Genomic DNA, 22,122 nt, shown 5'->3' with positions numbered 1-22,122 from the left:
ACTCTTAAATAACTTATCTATTTTATATACTTCGTACAAAAATCAATTTTCTAAGGTAAATAAATACTTGTAATTTTCTATTCAACAAAATAATATACATTGCACGTTACCCTACCGTAATCTAAAATGGTTCGGCCAGCAGTGGCCGCGTTTCCTTAGTAGTTTTGAAATAATATTGTTGGGTTTTTTTGCGTGAATTGTCTTGGTGATGGATTTCAAGCATCTGCTGAACATGTCGAGGATTTTTGGTTGATTTTTTTTGCAACATTTAAGAGTTATTTTGTAATTACTAAGTCTCCACTGCTTGTTTTTAAGTTTGCAGTTTCAAATTGCACATTCAGCAGGTTAATGGAAACGCAGCTACTGTTTTTTGACCACAGGCCACATGCCGTCGTGATACCAGATTAATTTTTTTCCTATTCACAAATTCTATATGGCGAAGAGGAAATTTTTGTTTGTTTGGAATAAATAATAAAACTCAGCATCAACTTCCACCAATAAATAATTTAAAAAGCGGAGCAGCAGCAGCAGAAGCACACTGAGTGGTTTAAAGCTCAACACTCGTGGAGAAACAGATTTAACGACTGAAACTGGCTTTTAGAGTTAATAAACATCATAAAGTGAAAGTGAACACGGCCTGTAGCTGCTGCTGCTGCTGATGGGACCTCACATCTGGGCTCTAATCAAACTCCAGTACTTTGGCATCTCAAAAAAATGGTTGGTCAGCTCGTGATGAACGGCTAAAGGCAGAGCATGAAGTTTCAAAACAATCCCTTCTTTGACCTGTGTGATTTGAGAACACTTTCCTAAAACATGACAGGGAACAGACAGAATCACATTTCACTACGGCTACGATTGAAGTCATATTGCACTACGATATCCACTATAACACCTGTGGAAACTTTAAAAACAAGAATACGTGAATTAAAAAAAAAGAAAGAAAGAAAAAAAAGTGCATCATCATCATCATCGTTGTGGTCCGTGTCAAACAAACTCAGAAGTTAATGGACTGGACACCTGCACAAAGACTGCGTCGTTGTCACAACACTTTGCCTCTAGTCCGTAACCAGGGACCTCACGCACCTGTTAGCTACCGTTTCCACGGACACGGATGTGATGGAAAAGCACATCGTCCCGACTAGACGCACAGTCTGGAGAAAGACTCACCCTTTTTTCTTTTTTTTTTGTATCTTTTTTTAAATGCATGTGTGGCTGGATTCCTAGGAATGTACCGTATAGAGTTAACCTGTGGTGTTGTTGTTGTGCGTCTGACTGCTGCTTCCCTTTCAACATATAAAAGAAAGGGAGGATTTAAAAGAAGGAATAAGAAGAAGACGAAGAGTCCAGAGAATGAGAGCAGAGAGCGAGAAGTTTTAAAGGTCGAAGCCTTATAAATTGATAATGCTGTCATCTATTATAAAATGTTATATACTGTAGTTTTTCTATTGTTCAGAGAGAGGTGTGATAACGAACAACCATTTACAGCATGTTTGAAATCTTCCTTCGTTTATAACCTCCTTTCCCTTTTTCTAAAACTTTTCTCCCTACACGCTTTCCTGAGCCGTCGATTTGGATTTATCCTCCAGCGGTGTGCTTTCGGTGACGGAGGAAGCGGCGGGCGGGGTCGTCGCCGTTGCCGCCGCCGCCGTTGCCGTGGCCGCCGCCTCCACCAGCGGGACCTTCTCCTTCACCGGCGAGGCGGGGACCGTGGTGGCGGCGCTGAAGCTGGCGGGGGGGTCCTCCACCGACGAGGAGGTGGGGGGCGGGCCGCCGCCGAAGCTGCGGGCGATCTCGTCGAAGGTCTTGCCCTTCGTCTCCGGCACTTTGATGAAGGTGAAGATGAAGAAGAGGATGAGGAAGGTCATGAAGATGAGGAAGACCCACGCCCCGCACAACTCCTGAGGAGGGGGAAGAGAGAGACGGTGAAGAGGGGAGTTAGTCGATTATTGATTATACAGTAGGTCCTTTAAAGGGATAGTTCAACATTTTAGCAAATTGGCCCATTGCCATAATCCCTATAGTCATAGCAGTAGGTTTGTTACCTTTAATTGTCGGTGCAAGCTATTTTTAGAACGGTGGAGCAGAGCTGTGAGCTGCTCAGAGCTACGCTACGGAGGCTCATGGGATTTCTTGGTTTCCCTCATCAAACTCATCAAATACACAATCCAAAAGAGTTGTTTTCGAGGTAAATTCATGCAAAACCACTGATACACGTTCCCGTCTCGTAACGTTCTGTTATTATCTCATAGCGTGGTGAACATGCAGGTCACAACTTGTCCACCAGAGCGTTGTGGAGTTGTTGGATTGTGTATTTGATGAGTTTGATGAGGGAAACCAAGAAATCCCATTAGCCTCCGTAGTGTAGCTCTGAGCAGCTCGCTGCTCTGCTCCGCCGTTCTGAAAATAGCTTGCACCGACAATTAAAGATAACGAACCTACTGCTAAGACTATAGGGATTATGGCAATGGTCCAATTTGCCAAAATGTTGAACTATCCCTTTAAGTTCTTATATTCTTATAAGATAAAAAGTTCTTAGATTATAAATTAACCAAATTGACCAAATAAACAGGAAATAGACATAAAGACAAAGTAAAAGACTTTACTGGAGTACATTTCCATTGTACTTTTACTAGAGTATTTTCATTTTCTGCTCCTCTATACTTTTACTCCACTACAACTTTGAGGGAAATACAGGACTTTTTACTGTATTATAGTTCATTTTGTCATGCGAAATAAATATTATGGGCATATTTGTGTTGCGATATGAAAATTGTGATACAAATAAAGTTTGATTGACTGATATTAAAACACATTATTTTAGTGTACAGTGTTTTTTAGCTTAACTGATTTATGGTTCAGTATCAAGGATCAGATCAATGACTGTGTTTTGTTTTTTCTCTTCTCCTCTTCCATTGATCATCTCGGATTTGTCTTGTGACAATAGATTGATAGGTACATGGATAAAGATAAAAACTTTTGCTCAAGTGGAATTTTGAAACCAGGACTTTTATTCGTGACAAAGAGTTATAAAACTCTAGTTTTGGTGCTTTTACTTCAGAAAAGGATCTGGAAATGTTTTCCACCATCGTGGGAGAAAAGACAGAAATTAAGAGAAAAGAGAGAAGGAAAAACATCTAAACATCTAATCAGATTTTATGTGATAGAATAAAAACTGCATGTGGTGACAGTGAAGGAAAACAAAGCGGAAAAAAAAAAGAAAAAAGAGAGAGAGGGTTACAAGATGAGAGCAGACGTCCACACCCGTCTCTTACCACTAGTTTGGGGAAGCTCATTCCAACCAGGAAGTTGGCCGTCCAGTTGCAGCAGCCGGCCACGGCCATGGCCGCCGGACGGGGCCCCTGGGAGAAGAGCTCGGCCACAATGAACCATGGGATTGGACCGGGGCCCAGCTCAAACATAGCCACAAACAGCATGACGGCCATGATGGCCACGTAGCTCATAGCAGGGATGTCCTTCTGCTCGGAGACAGACGGACACACACAGACAGAGAGGACATGTTGAGCACCCTGAAAAAATAATGTGCAGACCGTGTTACGTTCATGTTGTTGTTGCATGAACTCACCAGCAGGAGGGAGATGGTCATGAGCAGAGCGCTGACCGCCATCCCTCCCAGACCCAGCAGGTGCAGAGACCTTCGTCCGGCCTTCTCCACCAGGAAGAGCTGCAGGACAGACAGAGACAGAGACAGAGTGACGCATGACTGCTGCTGCTGCTGCTGCTGCTGCTGCTGCTGCTGCTGCTGCTGCTGCTGCTGCTGCTGCAACAACCGAAACTAGGGATGCACATTTTGAATTTTTTTTCTGACCGATAACCGACGCTCGTTAACCGATTATTAACCGTTAACCGATAAGATTAAGACGCTCGCAGTGCACGCCCAAAAAAAAAAAAAAAAATTGATCGCTCCAATTTTTATTTATTTTTTGCCGTTAAAGCAGAAGTAAGTGGTCCGGTCGTTTTCGCTAATGCTGCGTTCCAGGCAGGCTTTTGAAATCGTAAATTACAGCTTCAACTCACAACTTACGACTTTGTAGCGTTCCAGGCAACCCACTCGTGTTTTTCCGACCTGTTTTACCTGTGAAAGTCACTATAACGGCCACTCGTAACTTCCGACCGGTGAACTCGTACCAGATCGAACTGGTACCACTTCACGGTCGGAAAAATACGAGTTTCCTTGAACGCACCATAACAGTCCTCGTCCCTACGTCACCACATTCACGGCGTTCCTTGGCTGCACACACAGCCCTGCATGCCGTTCTCTCTCCTCATTGGATAAAAACTGTAGGATACGATAAATGTTTTCTCTTCGGCTCAGAGCAGAGCAGAGTGACTGAGAGACCCGTGTTTCAGACCAAACACTCTATGTAAGTGATTGCTGTCGGAAGATATAACTATTTAAGACTTATATTAACACAAATATATCACTTACTTCTGCTTTAAATACACACGTGCGCTGCGACAGCTGATCAGCGCCACATGTCACAACCACTGTGCTCTGTCTCAGCTGTTCGTGCTCAGATCGTCCAATGTAGAACTGTTTTTATACAAAGTGCAGCCAAACACCAGACTGAAGGAACAGCAGAGCTCCTCTGTGGAGCTGCAGGAGAGCTGCAGGTGAACAGGCTGGAGAGCAGCGACGTCCTCTGATGATACACATCTATGTCTGTGTAGCTACATTTATTGTCTCATCTTCCTTCACAGGGGCTGCTGCTGCACATACTGTCAGTCCTCCTGTGTAACTGTGTAAGCTGCGAAATATGACTGAAGGCACGTGAAATCTGCACGTGTCGACACGCCCCCATGAGTTGACGACATAAGGAGCTAATAATAAAAATAAAAAAACCGATAGTATTAATCGGTCAAAGTTCTTGTTATGGGTTAACGGTTAAACGGTTAATCATGTGCATCCCTAACCGACACAAAGAGACGCACGCGGGATCGAACGCAAACGGTGACGCAGCGCTCACTCACAGAAACGACGGTGAAGATGGTGTTGACGATGCCGGCTCCGATGGTGGCGTAGATGGGCTTCTTCACTCCGGCGCTGTCGAAGATCCCAGTGGAGTAGTAGAAGACCTGAGGGAGGAGGAGAGGAAGGATTGTAAACACATCACATCAGCAACAACAACAACAACAAGACAACACCTGGGAAACATCGGACCGCTCCAAGCTGCCAAGAATTTAACCAAAGTCTTTGTTTTTTTCTCACTTGCTGCAAGAAGTTGAACTAAAACCACAAAGAGGGATCACATCGGCCCAGTTCTTCTGGCGTCCTGTAACGTTTCGGACACATCGCTAGATTCCTTCACTTGTTTTTAAAGCCGTCAGTGACTCGGCTCCTTCCTGTCTGGCTGCCATGTCTCTCAGTTTGTTCCTAACATACCTCACATACTGTGGATCCAGTGTTGGCCCATTGAAGGAGCCACAGCAGCAACAAAAATATGGAACATGCTCCTCCTTCATATTTGGCAGCAAAGTTAGTGGAAGCAGCTCGAAGCTCAGTTGTTTGACCTTGTGTTTAATTTATTATTTATTTCCCTGTTTGATTCTGTTATATCTCATTACCCACAATTTCATTGTTACTATTATCATTGCTTTTATTGATTGTTCACTTTCTTTGGTGCCTAATTAATATGTTATATACTTCACCCAAAATCGATAATTCACCAATCATCTACTCACCGTGATGCCAAGGAAGGGTTTGGAAAATTTTCGGGGTTGTCAAAACGCTTTTGGAGTTCCAGGGGGGGTCCGGCTGGCAACGGATTTTCATATAATGGCGGCGGATAGAGTTCACTATTGAATCGTCCAAAACACACACTATGAAACATCCATATACCTCCATACTGCTCGTCTGTACTGACCCAAGTGTCCTGAAGCCGCCACATGGAAAAGTTGTTTGGAAAAAATTAATTTGATCTCTGTTTTTAGCCTTGTTGTAGCGCGAGATTTGCTGTGAGATGTTCTTCCGTGTTTACATCACACATCCAATGGTTTACAACGAACAAACATCTTGCAACATATCTCGCTTTTTCATGCCGCGGCTTCAGGACACTTGGGTCAGTACAGACGAGCAGTATGGAGGTATCTGGATGTTTCATAGTGTGTGTTTTGGACGATTCAAAAGTGAACTCTATCTGCCGCAATTATGTGAAAATCCGTTGCCAGCCGGACCCCCCCTGGAACTCCTAAAGCGTTTTGATGACTCTGAAAGTTCTCCCAACCCTTCCTTGGCATGACGGTGAGTAGAAAATTGGTGAATTATCAATTTTGGGTGAAGTATCCCTTAAAACTGTTGTGAAAGGTGCTCTATAATATACGTTTATTATTATTCAGCAAATATTTAAACTATCTTGATGAATTAGATTATTGACGTAACTGTCACATTGTGTTGGATTCAAACTGACAGTGTGTGTGTGTGTGTGTGTGTGTGTGACTCACAGCGTTGATCCCTGACAGCTGCTGGGAGAGCTGCAGCATGACGGCGATGAGGAGCGGCTGTCGATACGCCGCCGAGCGGAAGAGCTCGGGGATGGTCACCTTCTTCTCCATGGCCATCTTGGCGCTCTCCTCCTTCATCTCCTGCAGGTCTTTGCTCACGTCCTCGCTGCCGCGCAGACGGACCAGAGCTGTCGGCCCAAACACACGTTACCTCACTTCAGATTAGTGTTTTTTTTTTTAAACCCCTGACTGACACTGTGAGCGTTGTGTGTAACTACTCAGTGGGTGTGACACTGTCCTGTCGCAGCAGCGTGAGCCTCCTGTTTGTTTGTGTTTGTGTCAGAGAGAGGTGTGAAGGAGAAGTGGGCCAGAGCCTCAGAGTCTAACCTGAAAGGCCGTGTGTTGCACAGATGCCAAAACCTTCTGTCCGTTCAACAACTCTTCTCTCCGGGCTAAAACATCATCACACCGAGCAGCCGCAGCAGTCGCTGTTAGACTGTTACCAGCAGAACTAGTCTGGGATCAATACAAGTACCAGTAGGAAAACTCTCCCTTGTATGATTAGATGTAGTAGTTGCAGTTTTAGTATGAATGAATGAATCATCAACATATCAGAAGAAAGCAAATCAACAAAGGTACAATTAAAACATCACATCATCTTTGGGGTTCAAAACCAAAAAAAAAGGAAACAATATCAAGCTTCAAAGGAGTTCACCAGAGATTAATTAAACACATTTTCCTGTCTTCTTTTCCAGGCTTTAGAAATAAAACTGGCAGTCTTAAACAACCATTCCAGTTGTTGCTCATCAGAGCACCAGAATATTTCAGGGTTTTGTCTATAGACTTCATAGAATAACTCCTCTCTCAAATCCTCATACTTTGTATAGTACAGTATAGTACCTGCAGTAAACTGGCTGCTGTTGTAGGAGAGACTCTAATAGTACAGTACTAGTGATAGAAGCAGTGGTAATATTGAACTGAACAGTGGTATTGAAGCAGTACTGATAGAAGAAGTGGCATTTGAGGTGGTGCTGGTACAGTAGTTGTAGTAAAGCAGCAGCTGAAATACTTATGGTAGTTGTGACTGTAGTAATGTTGGTGGTAGAGGTACTACTGTAGTAGTCATAATGTAATGTAGTAGTTGTTGATGGTAGCAGCTGTGTCATACCTGATATGTACTGTAGTAGGCCTATTTGTAGAGTCCCACAGTCGTTATGCCTTAGATTACACAAATGTTGTTTATACAGTAGGCTTAAATTGTATTTTTTCATGTCAGCAGTTTGACCGTTTATTGTGCTATTGTTCAGTTAGAGAAAACACAATGAGAAAGACGACATGTTCCTTCTCCATCCACAGCAATTCAACTCTCCACATGCCCTGACTTAAAATGATTTTCCCTCTTTCTATGCTCTTATCCTCCTGCCCTTGGAAAAAGGTGGTGAAGTGGAGCAGAGAGATCTCCATGTCTGTTGCAGAGTTGTGCGGGTGGTGACGTACGTATATCATTTGCGTCGAGAGCAGTTAAGAGCTAGTAGTTCACAGAGCGGGGTCACACAAAACCTAACAGTATCAAAATTCTTCGCGCTAAATTGTTGTTTTCTTTGCGTGAAAAATGATCTTTAAATATCACAAACAACATGTGAAATCCATGGCACAATAATTGATAATTGATCATTTTTTGCTTTTGAGGGAATAAACGCACCGGAAACAGAAATGCGGGCCACTCTATCACTATGACCCTCATCAATAAAATCTGTCATTATCAGTATTATAAGTGCCATCCTGAGTAGAATCAGTACTATTATCAGTAGTAGTCGTACTGCAGTTGTATCAGTGCGTACCTTTGCGTGCCTGCTCCTCCTGTTTGAGGTTGATGAGCAGGAAACGAGGGCTCTCGGGGCAGAAGGGCAGCAGGATGCACTGCAGCACAGCGGGGACCACGGTGAGGGCCAGCAGCAGGGGCCACAGCTTCTCAGAGCCCAGCAGAACCTCCAGACCGAAGATCTACAACACCACAGACCAGAACAGCAACAGCACGACTCACTATAAAGTTAAATCCAGTATTTAAAGGTACATTGTGTAGGAATTACTCCCATCTAGCGTTGCGGTTGTATATCACAATCGTATTTTTCATGCTGCATTCACGTGAAATTGGGCAGACGGCAGACGGACGACAGCCGCTGCACTTAACGGCATAAACAAGCCTCTATGTAAACAAGTGGCCCGTCAGCACGAGGCAAAACAATACACGTGACAATTTGTTGTCATGGCGATGTGGTATTGTTTACCTGACCCACGTTTTACCGTCTTTCTCTCCACTTCTGTGACTAAAATGACATCTGGTTTGTTACCGACGGCCGTCTGCCCGACTGCAGGTGAATGCAGCATCAGTGTAACGCTCCATTCCTCCTCACTGCGTTACCACGGTGACTTTTCACAGACGCCACCTCGACCTGAGCCGACAGCTCCGGTGTCTCAGCTGAGTTTCCGTGGTTTCCTACCGTCACACTTAGGGCTGGGACGATATGCTTTTCTCCCGATTCGATTCTTCTAGGATTTTTTGGATGGCGATTCGATTTAAATTGCGATTCTACGATATTGCCGATTCTCTCGATTTTTAGTCTTTAGCATTTTTAACATTTATCTGCACACAAATACTGTAGAAGCCTATAAATTAACATACTCCATTATAAAGTGAACTTAAACCCTTTTCAAAACCTGTACTCTCTGTATGTAAAAAAGGCGAACAAATGCACATTGCACAATATTTCAAAAAATTCCCCCAAAAAAAAAAAAAAAAATCGATTTTTGAAAAAAAAAAATTGATTTAAAAATCGTCTAAAAGGATATTGCGATATTTATGTGAATCAATTTTTTCTCCCACCCCTAGTCACGCTGCCACTGAACGTAAAAACATGGCGACACGACATGGCAGCCAGCACCGAGCTTACCCGCTCCATGCAGATATGAATGATATGAACGGCTAATTCAGAGCTGAAAGGAACGCTTCACTTTGTTGATGGGCGGGATTACTGATAAATGAAAAACAGACTTTTGAACGAAATAATCGATTTTCGTGAATAGATAACAGGAGAAGTTACACAATGTCCCTTTAACTCCATAATAAACATAGTATCGTGATAATGTTGCGGTCATGGAGGCGTGCCACTGACCTGAGCGATCAGGATGCCCACCACCACCCCGAGCTGGTGCAGCGTGCCGAACGCTCCTCTCAGCGGGGTGGGTGACACCTCGCCCACGTACATGGGAGTGAGGCCGGTGAAGAGGCCGCAGAAGAGGCCGATGACCAGGCGGCCGGCGATCACCATCTCGTAGGAGGAGCAGATGGTGGAGAAGCCCATGAGGAGGCCTCCGATCACGGCCAGAGAGTTCACCAGGAACATGGAGCGACGTCTACGGAGGAGGAGGAGGAGGAGGAGGAGGAGGAGAGAAAGACAGGGAAACAGCTGAAATTTTAAAAAAGAAAAACTACAGCAAACTAATCCTCAAAATGTGTCTGTCTTTTTAATCTCTGTAAATGTGCAAAGGATTCTGGGAAAGCAAAGCAGTCCCCTGTGGTCTGAGATGAAGGGTAAAAAACTGAGATGGAGGGATGAAGGAACAACTCGAGGGAACATTAGAGCCGGGCGGTCAGCTCAAGATAGACACGCTTGATGAACTCCATTAAGAGTAATGGGATGTGACGGCTCAGCTGAACCACACAGGAAATACACAGAGCCATTAGAAGAAGAAAACAACAACATCTAAAGTACAGAATAAAAGCTGCTGTACTGTTGTTGTTAAATCCAAAAAATACCTGGGGATTATCACACATGCCTTAAAGGGATAGTTCAACATTTTGGCAAATTGGCCCATTGCCTTAATCCCAATTTTAGCAGTAGGTTCGTTACCTTTAATTGTCAGTGCAAGCTATTTTTAGAACGGCGGAGCAGAGGCGCGATCTGCTCAGAGCTACGCTACTGAGGCTAATGGGATTTCTTGGTTTCCCACATCAAACTCATCAAATACACAATCCAACAACTCCAAAACGCTCTGGTGGACAAGTTGTGACCTGCACATTCACCACGCTATGAGATAATAACACAACGTTACGTTGTTACGAGTTGTTTTAGATGCAAATTCATGCAAAACCACTGATGCGCGTTGTCTTCAGGGGCAGTTTTTCATCAAGCAGTCTCTGTATTTCCCTCTAAAACAACTCTGTCTGATAACGTTCTGTTATTACCTCATAGCGTCGTGAATGTGCAGGTCACAACTTATCCACCTGGGGCCTCATTTATCAAAGAGCGTGTAAAAGTCCTCTTAAATTTTCAGTACGACGGAAAGGCAAAATGTGCGTACGACCAAAAAATATACACTCTTTTCAGATCTATCAAACTTCGCGTACACACGGCTGCACGGTATTTCCCTTGATAGATCACACCGGACCTGAGAAAAGCGTGGATGAGAACACGCCTCATACCCAGCCCCCTAAACGGCCCCACGCAACCATATGTGGTCAATGCAAATCAGTTACGTGCATATTAAGTAGCCATGTGCACTCTGGAAACTTGTGGAATGACGTCAGTGGAAGACGGTGAAGACAACAGACGGACGGAGAGCGGAGGAAGAAGCGGAATTTCTCTGAAAGCGAGATACACGGTAACACGGCAATATCAGTCAGAAACATCATCTTGCATTGAAAGGCTTCAATAAATACAAAAAAAAACTCCCAAATCTAAATGAAACAGAACAGAAAGAAGAAGAATCATATTTATTCTGCCCCTTATTTTAGATTATGTCATAATAATTTAAAGCAGGGTTTCCACTGCCAGTCAGTACTTTGCACCCCTTTCCACTAACCCCCAACTTCCGTTCACTAGAAGATTTGATTTTCATTTGTGCATATATTAAAAAAAAAACAAAAAAAAAACATTGAAGTCCACCAGTCTGTGACTTTTCCTAAAATGATGTTGGGCAGCACCCATTTTTGTTAAATACAATAAATATTATTCACACAAAAAATATCGATCATGTTTTCTCATTTGCTTTGATTTGCTCCGACATTATTGGGCTTGCTGCTTGCTTGTGTGTGTCCAGTCTGGCTACGTAACACACGCACGTCGCAGAAATTATTTTCCAGACTGGACAGACTGGTTGTGGAAGAGGTGTAGCCTACATGCAGGGGAAATATCAATATGATATCAAAAGAAAACGAAATTCGTTTTATAAAGCCAGTATTTAGGAGCAAACTAGTGTAAATGCACAGGGGGAAAATCTGAGTCGCTGTGCTTTTCATGTAAAATGCCAACGTCAACACGTGTGCGGTGGTGGTGGTGGTGGTGGTGGGGGGGGTCATCATCACCACCACTTGCTACTTCAAACAGTGTCCGCGCTCCTCTCTCCCTCGCATACTGCAATTCTCTGACTCTGCAGCGGCGTCGCCAATTCCTCTTGTTCTTCAAAAAGCGTGTAAATGCCGGTACGCCATGGTCGGACTGGTCGTAAATTTCGGCACTTTCTCCCGACAGGTTTTGGTTTGATAGATCCCAAATTAGGCGGAGAAAAGTGCGTACGCACAAAACGGGGGAAAGAGCGTGTAAAAAAACGTGTATCCACAATGATAAATGAGGCCCCAGAGCGTTTTGGAGTTGTTGGATTGTGTATTTGATTAGTTTGATGAGGGAAACCAAGAAATCCCATGAGCCTCCGTAGCATAGCTCTGAGCAGCTCACGGCTCTGCTCCGCCGTTCTAAAAACAGCTTGCACCGACAAATAAAGTTAACAAACCTACTGCTATGACTATAGGGATTATGGCAATGGGCCATGGAACTATCCCTTTAACTGATTAAAAAAGAGTTCAAAGAAAAAAGTCACACTCTACCTGCCAAATCTGTTCGCCATGACTCCCACACTGAAGGAGCCCACCATGCCGCCCACGCTAAAGATGGCGACCGACACGCTCCAGACGACGGTGCAGGCCCCCGGGCTGATGGGTACGCCGTAGCGCTCCATCCAGGTGTCGTTGAAGAAGGATTTAAGTTTCTAAAAAGCAGAGAGTGGAAGAAACCAGTAGCTTATAATGGATGAATGACACTGAAATATGTGTTCACAGTAGAGTCAGGATTTAGCCAAATAGAAGTTTAGTTGAGAAACTAGCAGTCGCTCACATGACTGTGTTAACCAGAGGCTTGTTAGCTTAATTTAGCTAAATGACGAAGCTAAGTTAGCTAACAGACTAACAAAAGACGGGCAAAAGAAAGTAGCTACGGAAATCCAAACTCGGAAATTACAGGTCAGAAATTTGGGTATTTTCATTGCTCAGACTTTCGACTTGACATCAGTGATAGCGATGAAACATGGCCGCCCTCATCATCGTTAATGGTAAGAATGGAATTGTAGCTAAAGTTATTTGGCGATGTTTTCACGCATCGTCATCTGCTTCCAAAATACACATAAATTACTGCTGCATATATGTTATTTATCCTCCGAGTTAGCATGAACGCTATGATGTTAGATGCATGCTAGCTACACTTGGCTTGATGCTACAAGAGGTTGAACCCCAGATAGAGAGTATCTTTCTCTAATTGTTTCCGGTATATTGTTTGTTAGCTGTTCCCTCCAACCTCACTTAGCATGATGCTAATAACCAGTAGTCGAGTTGTAAAAAAAATTCAGGGGGGATGGGGTTTTTTTTCACCTTAAAAAAAATGATATCAAAACAAAACACTGAAAATAAGACTTCTTAATCCTCTCAAATCAAATCAAGCCAAGTTTATTTGAATTTTTTTATTTGTGCCCTCAGATTTTATTATTTATTTTATTCAACTCTCTAATGATGAAATAATTAGGGCTGTCAATCTATTAAAATATTTAATCCCGATTAATCTCATGATGAATGTCATACTTAACTCGTGATTAATCGCAAATTAATCGCACATTTTTATCTATTATAGCCTAAATGTCCCTTGAATTATCATTTCAATACTTTTATCAACATGGAAAAGTGGATAGGCTTGATTTGTGCAAATGTTTTTTAATGAAATCAACTATCAATAGATAAAAAGAAATTGACGCCGTTAAAATTGATTTGACAGCCTATAATTACAAGTTATATGTCCAACATTTAATGTAAAAAGGGGAGGGATGGAGAGGGGGGATGGCATTTTTTCAGGGGGATGATTTTGATTGTTTTTATTTCAGGGGGGATGCCATCCCCCCTCATCCCCCCTCAACTCGACTACTGCTAATAACCTAATAGTTTATTTCTGCCAAGACAAGTTGAGTGTGGAAAGCTCCACCTGCTTTGTACTTGAATATCTAGTAAAATAAATAAAAAATTTGACCTGCACACATGTAGTTTCTTACATTTAAACTCAAATTTTCCTCTAAAAAGAATAATTTTACATCAGATTCGAATGTCACTGTCACTGTCACAGGCCGTATGAAATCATGATGTAAAGTGTGGTTGTTGTTTCTGTGCAGTCTGTTGTGTTGTGTAGGGATCACACACAGATGTTACCAACCTGTTCAGGAGCATTGATTACACCTGTGTTGTAACCAAACTGCAGAGAGCCGATGACGGCGGTGCCCAGAGAGAACAGGAGGTAACCTGTGACCTGCTTTTCCTGGAGTGATACAGAAGAGAGAGGAAGGGAGGAAGAAAAGAAGAAGAAGAAGAGAAGGCAAACAGGAAATAGAGATGGATGTGGACAGGCGGAGAGCAGAGAAGACAAAGAGAGAAAGAAGACAATATAAATATAAAATCTGAGCTCTTAATAGGATTTTAAATCATCGCCGTCGGCAGACAGAGCCAATAAAACTGCGGTGCTGGCGGCAGACGGGTCAGTGATGCAGTGACACACACACACACACACACACACACACACAATATCAGGTGTCCAACAGTGAAGTCGTGCTCAGACTACACATAAATACACCCAACGTGATGACTGATACAGCTGCTGTTACACCTCTTAATGCTATGTATTATATGCATATTGTACAATTAACATCATGCAAACCTTTATGAAAACTTTATTTATTTAAAACAAGAAAAAAATTGAATTTACTCCTATTGAAACCGGAGCCCTGCAGTCTGAGTCTGAGCTGTTATCGCCTGGTTTTACGACTGTATTTCTGTTTTTCTTTCCTGAGCCTTAATCAGCTAATTGCAGATGAAACTCGATCGTGAAGCCGACGGCCTGCTCCTGCTGCGGAGCCACGGCCACATTCAGTAACGCCATCGATTCATCTCTGTAATAAAATCAGGCCGAGCAATAAAAAAAGAAAAAGAAAAAAAAAGGGAGCTGTCACTGTCGCCATGACAATCAGATGTTACGACATCCCTCATCCTCTTCGAGCTCCCTCGAGATGAATTCACTAATGAGCTTATGGCGTGATGCAAGTCAGCTGATCACACATGGACACCGTGTCGTGTGTTGTCCCGTGATGATGTCATTGGTTCATTTTGAGGCTTGAATGTCCCAAAAATGTCGCCTTGTCCACCTTCTTCATCTACAACTGCCTTGACCTGGAAAAGCACAAGTGGTAAGAAGCAGGACGGCTCCTCCTTTTTTTCCAGAAAACACTCTGAGACTAATATTCACACCTTCATTTACTTCCATCTGGACTCTTGTAGTTTGCTTTTTATCATGTTTATCAGAACAGAGCCTCCACAAAACTGCAATTAGTCCAAAATATAACAGAGACTGACTATACAGACTACACAGAGAGAGCACATCACTCCGATTTTAGCTTAAAGGGATAGTTCAACATTTAAGCGAATTGGCCCATTGCCTTAATCCCTATAGTTTTAGCAGTAGGTTCGTTACCTTTAATTGTTGGTGCAAGCTATTTTTAGAATGGCGCAGCAGAGCCGCGAGCTGCTCAGAGCTACGCTACGGAGGCTCATGGGATTTCTTGGTTTCCCTCATCAAACTCATCAAATACACAATCCAACAACTCCAAAACGCTCTGGTGGACAAGTTGTGACCTGCACATTCACCACACTATGAGATAATAACAGAACGTTACCAGACAGAGTTGTTTTAGAGGGAAATGCAGAGACTACTTGCTGAAAAACTGACCCCAAAGGGAACGCGCATCAGCGGTTTTGCATGAATTTACCTCTAAAACAATGTTTTAAAAGTGCTACAGAGATTTATTATTATTATCACCAATAAATATATTTCATGTACTATGACCTGCATAGTGAAAATCCCAAGGTCAAATTCAGATGTTGTGGTTAAAAGTCACTGATCTAAGGTTTGATACTGCATCGAAGCTCTGAGCATCAGTCTCAAACACACACACGAAATATATATGTATGTAATATTAAAAAATCCTCCAGAGCGTCTCAGCAGACGCAGCAGTTTCAAATCTCCGTTTTGAATAATCCGCTGTGACCTTTATATCATTTCCTGTCCGTGTCCCTGTCTCCTCCTCTGATTGGTCCTCCTGGGCAGCCAGCGCCCCCCTCCCTCCATCTGACTGAATAAGTGCAGTCTTTGCTAATATTGTCCGACCTCGCTGTGTTTGTTGTCGTTGCACCAAGGGCAGTGGATCACCTGAGGCCCGTCCAGGTCTCCACAGCAGCGTCTCATGTAACAGCAGCGCGTTCTGCTTCGTCAGCACCGACTCTCTTTACCACTGCATGAATGTGAGCTGGAAACACAAAGATCAGCAGAGGCAAAGACACAGTGGCCTAGTTTCTCCTGCTGCCTGTGACCCCGACTGACCTGAATCTCTTATGTTGGGATCAATTAAGAGGCGATTGATGAACTGTGACTTTCTCTGATTTCTCTTTGTGATGGACTTGTGATTGTCCCGAGTGAACTCCAACTCCCTATATGACCCTGAATAGGATAAATAGGTTGAATGACGTCTGGATTGATCTTAGATAGAATAAAAAATACACATAATAATTGGAATTTAACAGCATTACAGAGACAAGTTGCTGCTTAAACACAAACCTACTGATGTGTGGCTGAAAAAACTACTTTTTTCATTTAAAACAACAGATTTTATTTGCTATCACAAAATACTGCAGAAAATTAAACCTATTGGGAGTGATTTTGTTAAAACTGCACTATTTAATGCATTTATAAGTCCCCTTTTTCTTACTTTTCTGGGATTTTATTCAAACTTGTGGAGAATATTTTTCTCAGGAAATACAAATACACGCAAATTCAGTATTGTAAATGCACATAAATGTAATGAGACAGCGTTTCCACTTTCATTTGTCATTCATTAAAGTCATTTCTTCCTCCCTCAGTCAAACCAGGATGTTTTCCAGCCTTTCAGAGTTAATGAGATCTGCTCTTTTCAGTTTGCATACATTCCCCGAGGATTTGGGTGACATTTAAGAGCGGTCGATAATCTGATGGACCCGCGCTGATTGAAAACCACTGTTTCTCCTCCGGTGTGACGCTCAGAGGGTTTGATCGCACTTGTTGTTGTTTCTCAGCGTTTTAAAATGGAAACTAGAATTCAGCGTTTGTCTTTAAAAAACTAAGGTATATTTTCTTTTTCTTTTTCAATTTTTACAATTTTAATCTCAAAAGCTACGACGTTTGACCATGTCAGTGTATCTGAATGTTATAAATGTTGAATGATGAGCCACAGGTGGAGTTGAAATTGGCTTACGCAATCATGATGCAGTATACAATGCGTTTTAGTAGGGAAGTCAAATGTGATTTTGTTTTGGATGTGTGGTGAGTGCAAAGTTTAACTTTTTAATATAATATAATTAACTTTCCACCCCTTAGTTTGAATCGATTGCTGGAAAGTGGAAATCCATCAGCTGCAGTCTCAAGTTGAAGCGTCTCTGTCAACAGCTTCCTCTCAGACGGAGCCGTTATGTTTTTACTTCAGGGTTTTTCTGGACAATATTTGTCTTTTTTTTGTTTGTTTGTTTCTGTATTTTATCAGATTGAAGACGTGTAAAACAGCTCGTCTAGTTTCAGTCTCTAACTTTTACTCCAGGAAGTTATGAGTGAACAAACAAAACAAAACAAAATCAATGCAGCTGCAGTAAATCCTCACTCTTTGACACAGTTTTGACTTCCGGGTAAAAAAAAAAAGAAAGAAGAATATTTATCAATGAGATGAAGCACGATCAGTTTCACAACACTGAAGTTGTGGTTTTTGAACGTGCGCTGAGTTTCCTTGAGCATCGTTTTAGCGTCTAAAACTGAAACCGCTCAGACGGGAGGGAACTGATCCTTCGTCACCCGTCTGAAATCATCATCGTCACTTAAACGAAAAGTTAATTAACCGAGACAGAAAGACAAGAGCCCTGAGCGCCTAGTGCTGCTGCAGCTAACACACACACACACACACACACTTGAAGTTCACCTTCCTCTTTCTCACTGTATCCGACTCTTTTTTTTTTTTTTTTTTTTGTCAAGTCACAGTGACTCAGTAGAAACGATGGTCACATGACGAATCCCAAAACGTCTCAGATGAGGATCAATAACAAAAAGACTGTGTAGGTCGAACACTGATGCAGCTGATCTTCAGTTACACTCTGACATTTAGTCCTGAAGTCCAACACTCATCATCACATGTTAATGACTCAGGTTATTGACCAGTTTACTACTGCATTTTGCTCACAAGTCACTTTGTTTCTCCTGAATCCTAAAATGTTTTATCTTTTTTTGTGCATCTCTCAGCTCCACCTGACTCCTCTGACTTCATTTCATTTCATTTCACTTTCAATATTTTATGTCCCATAATGTCTGAGGAGGAAGAATAAAGGTGACTTTTACAACACAATACGACTGTTTCATGAGGCATGATGGGGTGAGAACAGATGCCTCGTTGCTACGGCGACCGGTGCCATGATGCCTGCACGCTGACAAAACAACGCCCGCCTACGAGTCGACGAAACGAGCCAGATTGGTTTGTTGTTTTTGTTCTTGTAGAGCGACACTCACACACATCTGTACAGGTGTGTGACAGGTGAAACTATGGCGACGGTGACTCATCCCCCCTCGTCCTCCTCAGACTCTCCACTCGTCTTCTTCCTCTTCCTCTTTCTTTGCTCATTTTAGAAAAGAAAATATTTGCTTCCATTGGCCTGAAGTGTCCACATCACTCCTTCCTTCCTTCATCTCTATGGCAACAGCCTGGAGGTGACAGTTTTATTGACACTGGCTGAAAGTAGCCAAAGCACTTATGCACATTGCACACACACACGAAGCCAATTTGCTCATACACTGACTGCAACACACACACACACACACACACACACACACACACACACACACACACAGTGATATATAAGTCTGACCTACATCTGCCCTGATCCAGCTGTTATCAGTGTGTGTGTGTCGTGCCAGTGAAGCTATAGGAAGAAGGACGAACGTATTGATCTGTTTGGCCGATCGATTCCACAACATTAGCAGCTGGTTATTGGTAACAAGCTCGTCGATATCTGGCACGAGCGACTGACAGGAAGTCCTTCAGGGACACACCCAGACCTGAGGACACACACACACACATCTGAGCTGCTAAAACACACACCCAAGGTCACACACACAAACACACACACACGCGACTCAGTTTGTCAACAGGTTCTTCTTTGTTCACTATGAAGCTCAACTTGTTCCCTGATTGGTTCAAAGACTTCACCAAACAGTCGAAACAAAACCAAAAGTTTCTGAGTGAAACGTGATGAACGATTAAAAAAAACCTTCTTTTCTTTGAAAACTACAATGTATCTATTTTTTCTATTTCTATTTTTTTCCCCAACTTTATTAAAAGTTATAGCAACAACAAACAATTCAGTCATTCCAGCTAACTTTTCTGTACAATATTAACAGTACAGTAACGTTATAACAAAAGTTAAGCAAAAGAGAAAACAATCAAATTAACAATAAAAGAAAATACATTTTGGCAACAGACCTCGTATCCCATGAGAATTGTAATTATAATTGTTGTGACAGATCAGATTATTGGTTGAACATTTCTGAATGTATGTTCATTATTGATATACAGTAATTAACTTAAAATAATAATCAACTTCAATCAAAAACAATTTAAATGATGGTAAAGAATTCTGAAATTTGCATTTATGGATATGAAATTTCCCCAATAAAATATAAAGGTTTACTATAGTACATAGTTTCTTTTCTTTGAATTCAAAATAAGTAATAATGTTCTTCCCCTCGATGCTGATTTTATGTTTTGTTTTATGTAATTTATAGATTGATTGATTGATTGATTGAAATGTTTATTTCGAATATGAAAATAAAGTAATAAAAAAAGAGAATAAGACAAAACATTTAAACATGAAAAAAATAGAATACATATTCGAAAAGGAGTGAGAAGTAAAACTTATAAACTCTCACCCCCTCTCCTTATATATGACTAGCTAAGATCCTTGTCTAAACATATCTTATGTTACATGTGTAATATATAGTTCTCAAGTTCTTTCCATAGTGTACTGCTATATGAACAACCATAAAACCTATGAGTTGAGGTTAAAACTCTAAAACCATCGTGACTCAGAGCAGCGACATCATCAGTAGCATTGATGTGGTTTCTGTTTCCTGTATCTGATCCTTTAAGCCATTATTGATGTGATAAACCTGTGATGATGGATTCCAGGTGTTTACATGTATTCTGGAAAAACAAAACAAAACAACAAAAACACCACACCCCATAATTTAATATCCTTCTGTTCCTGCTCTGCGGGTTAATGATTTCCCTCATTTCCTACAGGTCCATTAAGCAAACATGTGGCAGCGAACTAAAAGCAGCAGCAGCAGCGATGAGTGTGTGTGTTTCCTCAGGAGCATGAAGGTTTTTGTTTTCTAACCTGGAAAACAATCTGTGTTTCACTCAACTATTGGTAACACTTTACAATAAGGGTCCCTTAATTAACGTTAGTTAGTACATTATTAAGCATTAATATATAAACTAATGTGTTATCTAATGCTGAGTAATGCATACATAATGATAACTAATTACATTATTCAACTTTTATTATTATTATTAATAATTTATTAACTAACTTTGAGTAGTAAACATTAATTAACTGCTTACTAATAGGCTACATCAATAAATGTGTTTCCTAATCCTAAGTAATACATAATAATGATTGTTAATATATCTGTAAACAGTTAATTAATGCTTAATAATGTTAATTAAAGGACCCTTATTGTAAAGTGTTACCCAACAATTTTCTTTTTTGTGTCATACTCACAAAACGTGGCATCGCTTCATCTTCAGACTTCCACCTTTTCATCCCCATCCTTATTATAAACCCAGATCACAACCTATAAACCCTGCCTGCTCTCAGGAGAAATGACTTCACACACACACACACACACACAAATCCAGCGCTGTAAACCACCACAAACACGCACACACACAGTAGTAGATGTGTCTCTGGCGCTCCACACACACACACACACACATCTGCAGTGCTCATGCGTGACTCATGGAGTTATTATGACATCTATACACAGGCCCACACCGCCCACACAGCTCCGCTCAGACACAGCGACTTTATATAGAAACACTCACTGCACATGCATCACTCAGAAAACACAAAGTCAAGTCAACTCCTGTGCAGATGATCATCACTGTCCCCACCCAACCAACCATCTCTTCTCTTCATGGGCATTTTTCTGTCTATAATCTATCTTATTTTAAATAACACTTACTTGTCCTTCCATCTTCTCAGATCACCCCGTGTGTAGCTACCAGGCTTCAGTCTGAGTCGGAGCTGAGATCTTCAGGTGGTGAGAGAAGCTTCGCACTGAGGTCCCCGCCCGCCGGCGCTGAAAGCTGCAGGAAAAGGAACAAACCTGACTGAGCACATAGGCGCTGTCCGTGGTACCAGCCGGCTCTGCCTCTGCCTCTGCCAGGCAGCCAGGGCACGGCCGCTACCCAGTCCCCATCACCACCAACAACCAATCACCAATCACCAATAATCAATAATATGTAGGCTATTACAGAGAGCACACACAGGAGATGAGCTGATGGTTTTAGATGTTTTGTCTCCTCCTCTCTGTTTCTGGTCTCGGTCAAACTGCAGGATTTCTCCCTAGAGAAAAAAACAACAACCCAAATCCACCACAGCGCATCCCGGATGAGCGCGTGACACTCACCTGTCGTGACTCGCGGACAAAGTCGACCCTCGGCTGTTTGCGGCAGAGCTTCTTCCTCCTCCTCCTCTTCTTCTTCCTCTTCTCTTCTTCCTCCTATAGATACTCGCTCTGTCCCACCGGCTGCGCGCGGAGCGGCACGTATCCGAGGAGTTGTTTAATATTTATTTTATTCTCTCGTCTCCTCCATCAACCTATGAACAACTGGGACGCCGCGGATGTCGTGACGTGGCCCCGCCCCCTCTACGCTCCTATACGTGCAGAAAAACGCGACTCGTCTTGTGCATGTGCATCATCATCATCATCATCATCATCGTCACCACCGCATCCCGCGAGGAGGCGAGAGGAGCGCGAGTCCTCTATTGTGGCTGCAGCGCCTCGGTTAGCAGAGAGCGCATGCGCAGAGAGAGAGGGGAGAGGAGGGAGGAGGGGGGGGGGGGGGGGTCGTGACGGGATGACTGTAGCAGACCCCTCCCCTCCCCTCCTCTCTCTGGTGTCCTCCTCGGCTTCCCATGATGCCTCTCGCTCGCTGGCGACCTTGACA

General features: G+C 42.5%; 1 protein-coding gene across 1 annotated transcript; it reads right to left on the bottom strand.

The window, feature by feature from the left end:
• Window positions 1-1,337: 1,337 nt before the first annotated feature.
• On the bottom strand, window positions 1,338-21,783 carry LOC146978116 (solute carrier family 2, facilitated glucose transporter member 1-like). The gene is made up of 11 exons (XM_085790837.1): window positions 21,582-21,783; window positions 21,135-21,258; window positions 13,986-14,087; window positions 12,344-12,504; window positions 9,633-9,873; window positions 8,301-8,463; window positions 6,460-6,647; window positions 4,990-5,094; window positions 3,584-3,682; window positions 3,273-3,476; window positions 1,338-1,898 (listed from the first exon to the last, which is right to left on the bottom strand). The coding sequence occupies exons 2-11, from the start codon at window positions 21,144-21,146 to the stop codon at window positions 1,545-1,547; spliced, it is 1,629 nt and encodes a 542-aa protein (XP_085646963.1). The 5' UTR covers window positions 21,147-21,258; window positions 21,582-21,783; the 3' UTR covers window positions 1,338-1,544.
• Between the last annotated feature and the right edge of the window lie 339 nt (window positions 21,784-22,122).

The sequence above is a fragment of the Trachurus japonicus genome, chromosome 11, assembly GCF_045865225.1.
Source record: "Trachurus japonicus isolate A0001 chromosome 11, Traja_1.0".
Lineage (NCBI taxonomy): Eukaryota > Metazoa > Chordata > Actinopteri > Carangiformes > Carangidae > Trachurus > Trachurus japonicus.
Note: the sequence above shows the minus strand (reverse complement) of the source record. Positions and strands in the feature narration are given on the sequence as shown.

What these genes read in the sequence shown, in the direction of transcription:
- LOC146978116 (XM_085790837.1), bottom strand. An exon ending in GGAGGAGCAGGCACGCAAAG is followed by an intron (nt 6,648 to 8,300) that starts GTACGCACTGAT and finishes TTGGGCCGACAG; the next exon opens with CTCTGGTCCGTCTGCGCGGC. An exon ending in AGCTGTCAGGGATCAACGCT is followed by an intron (nt 5,095 to 6,459) that starts GTGAGTCACACA and finishes CTCCTCCCTCAG; the next exon opens with GTCTTCTACTACTCCACTGG.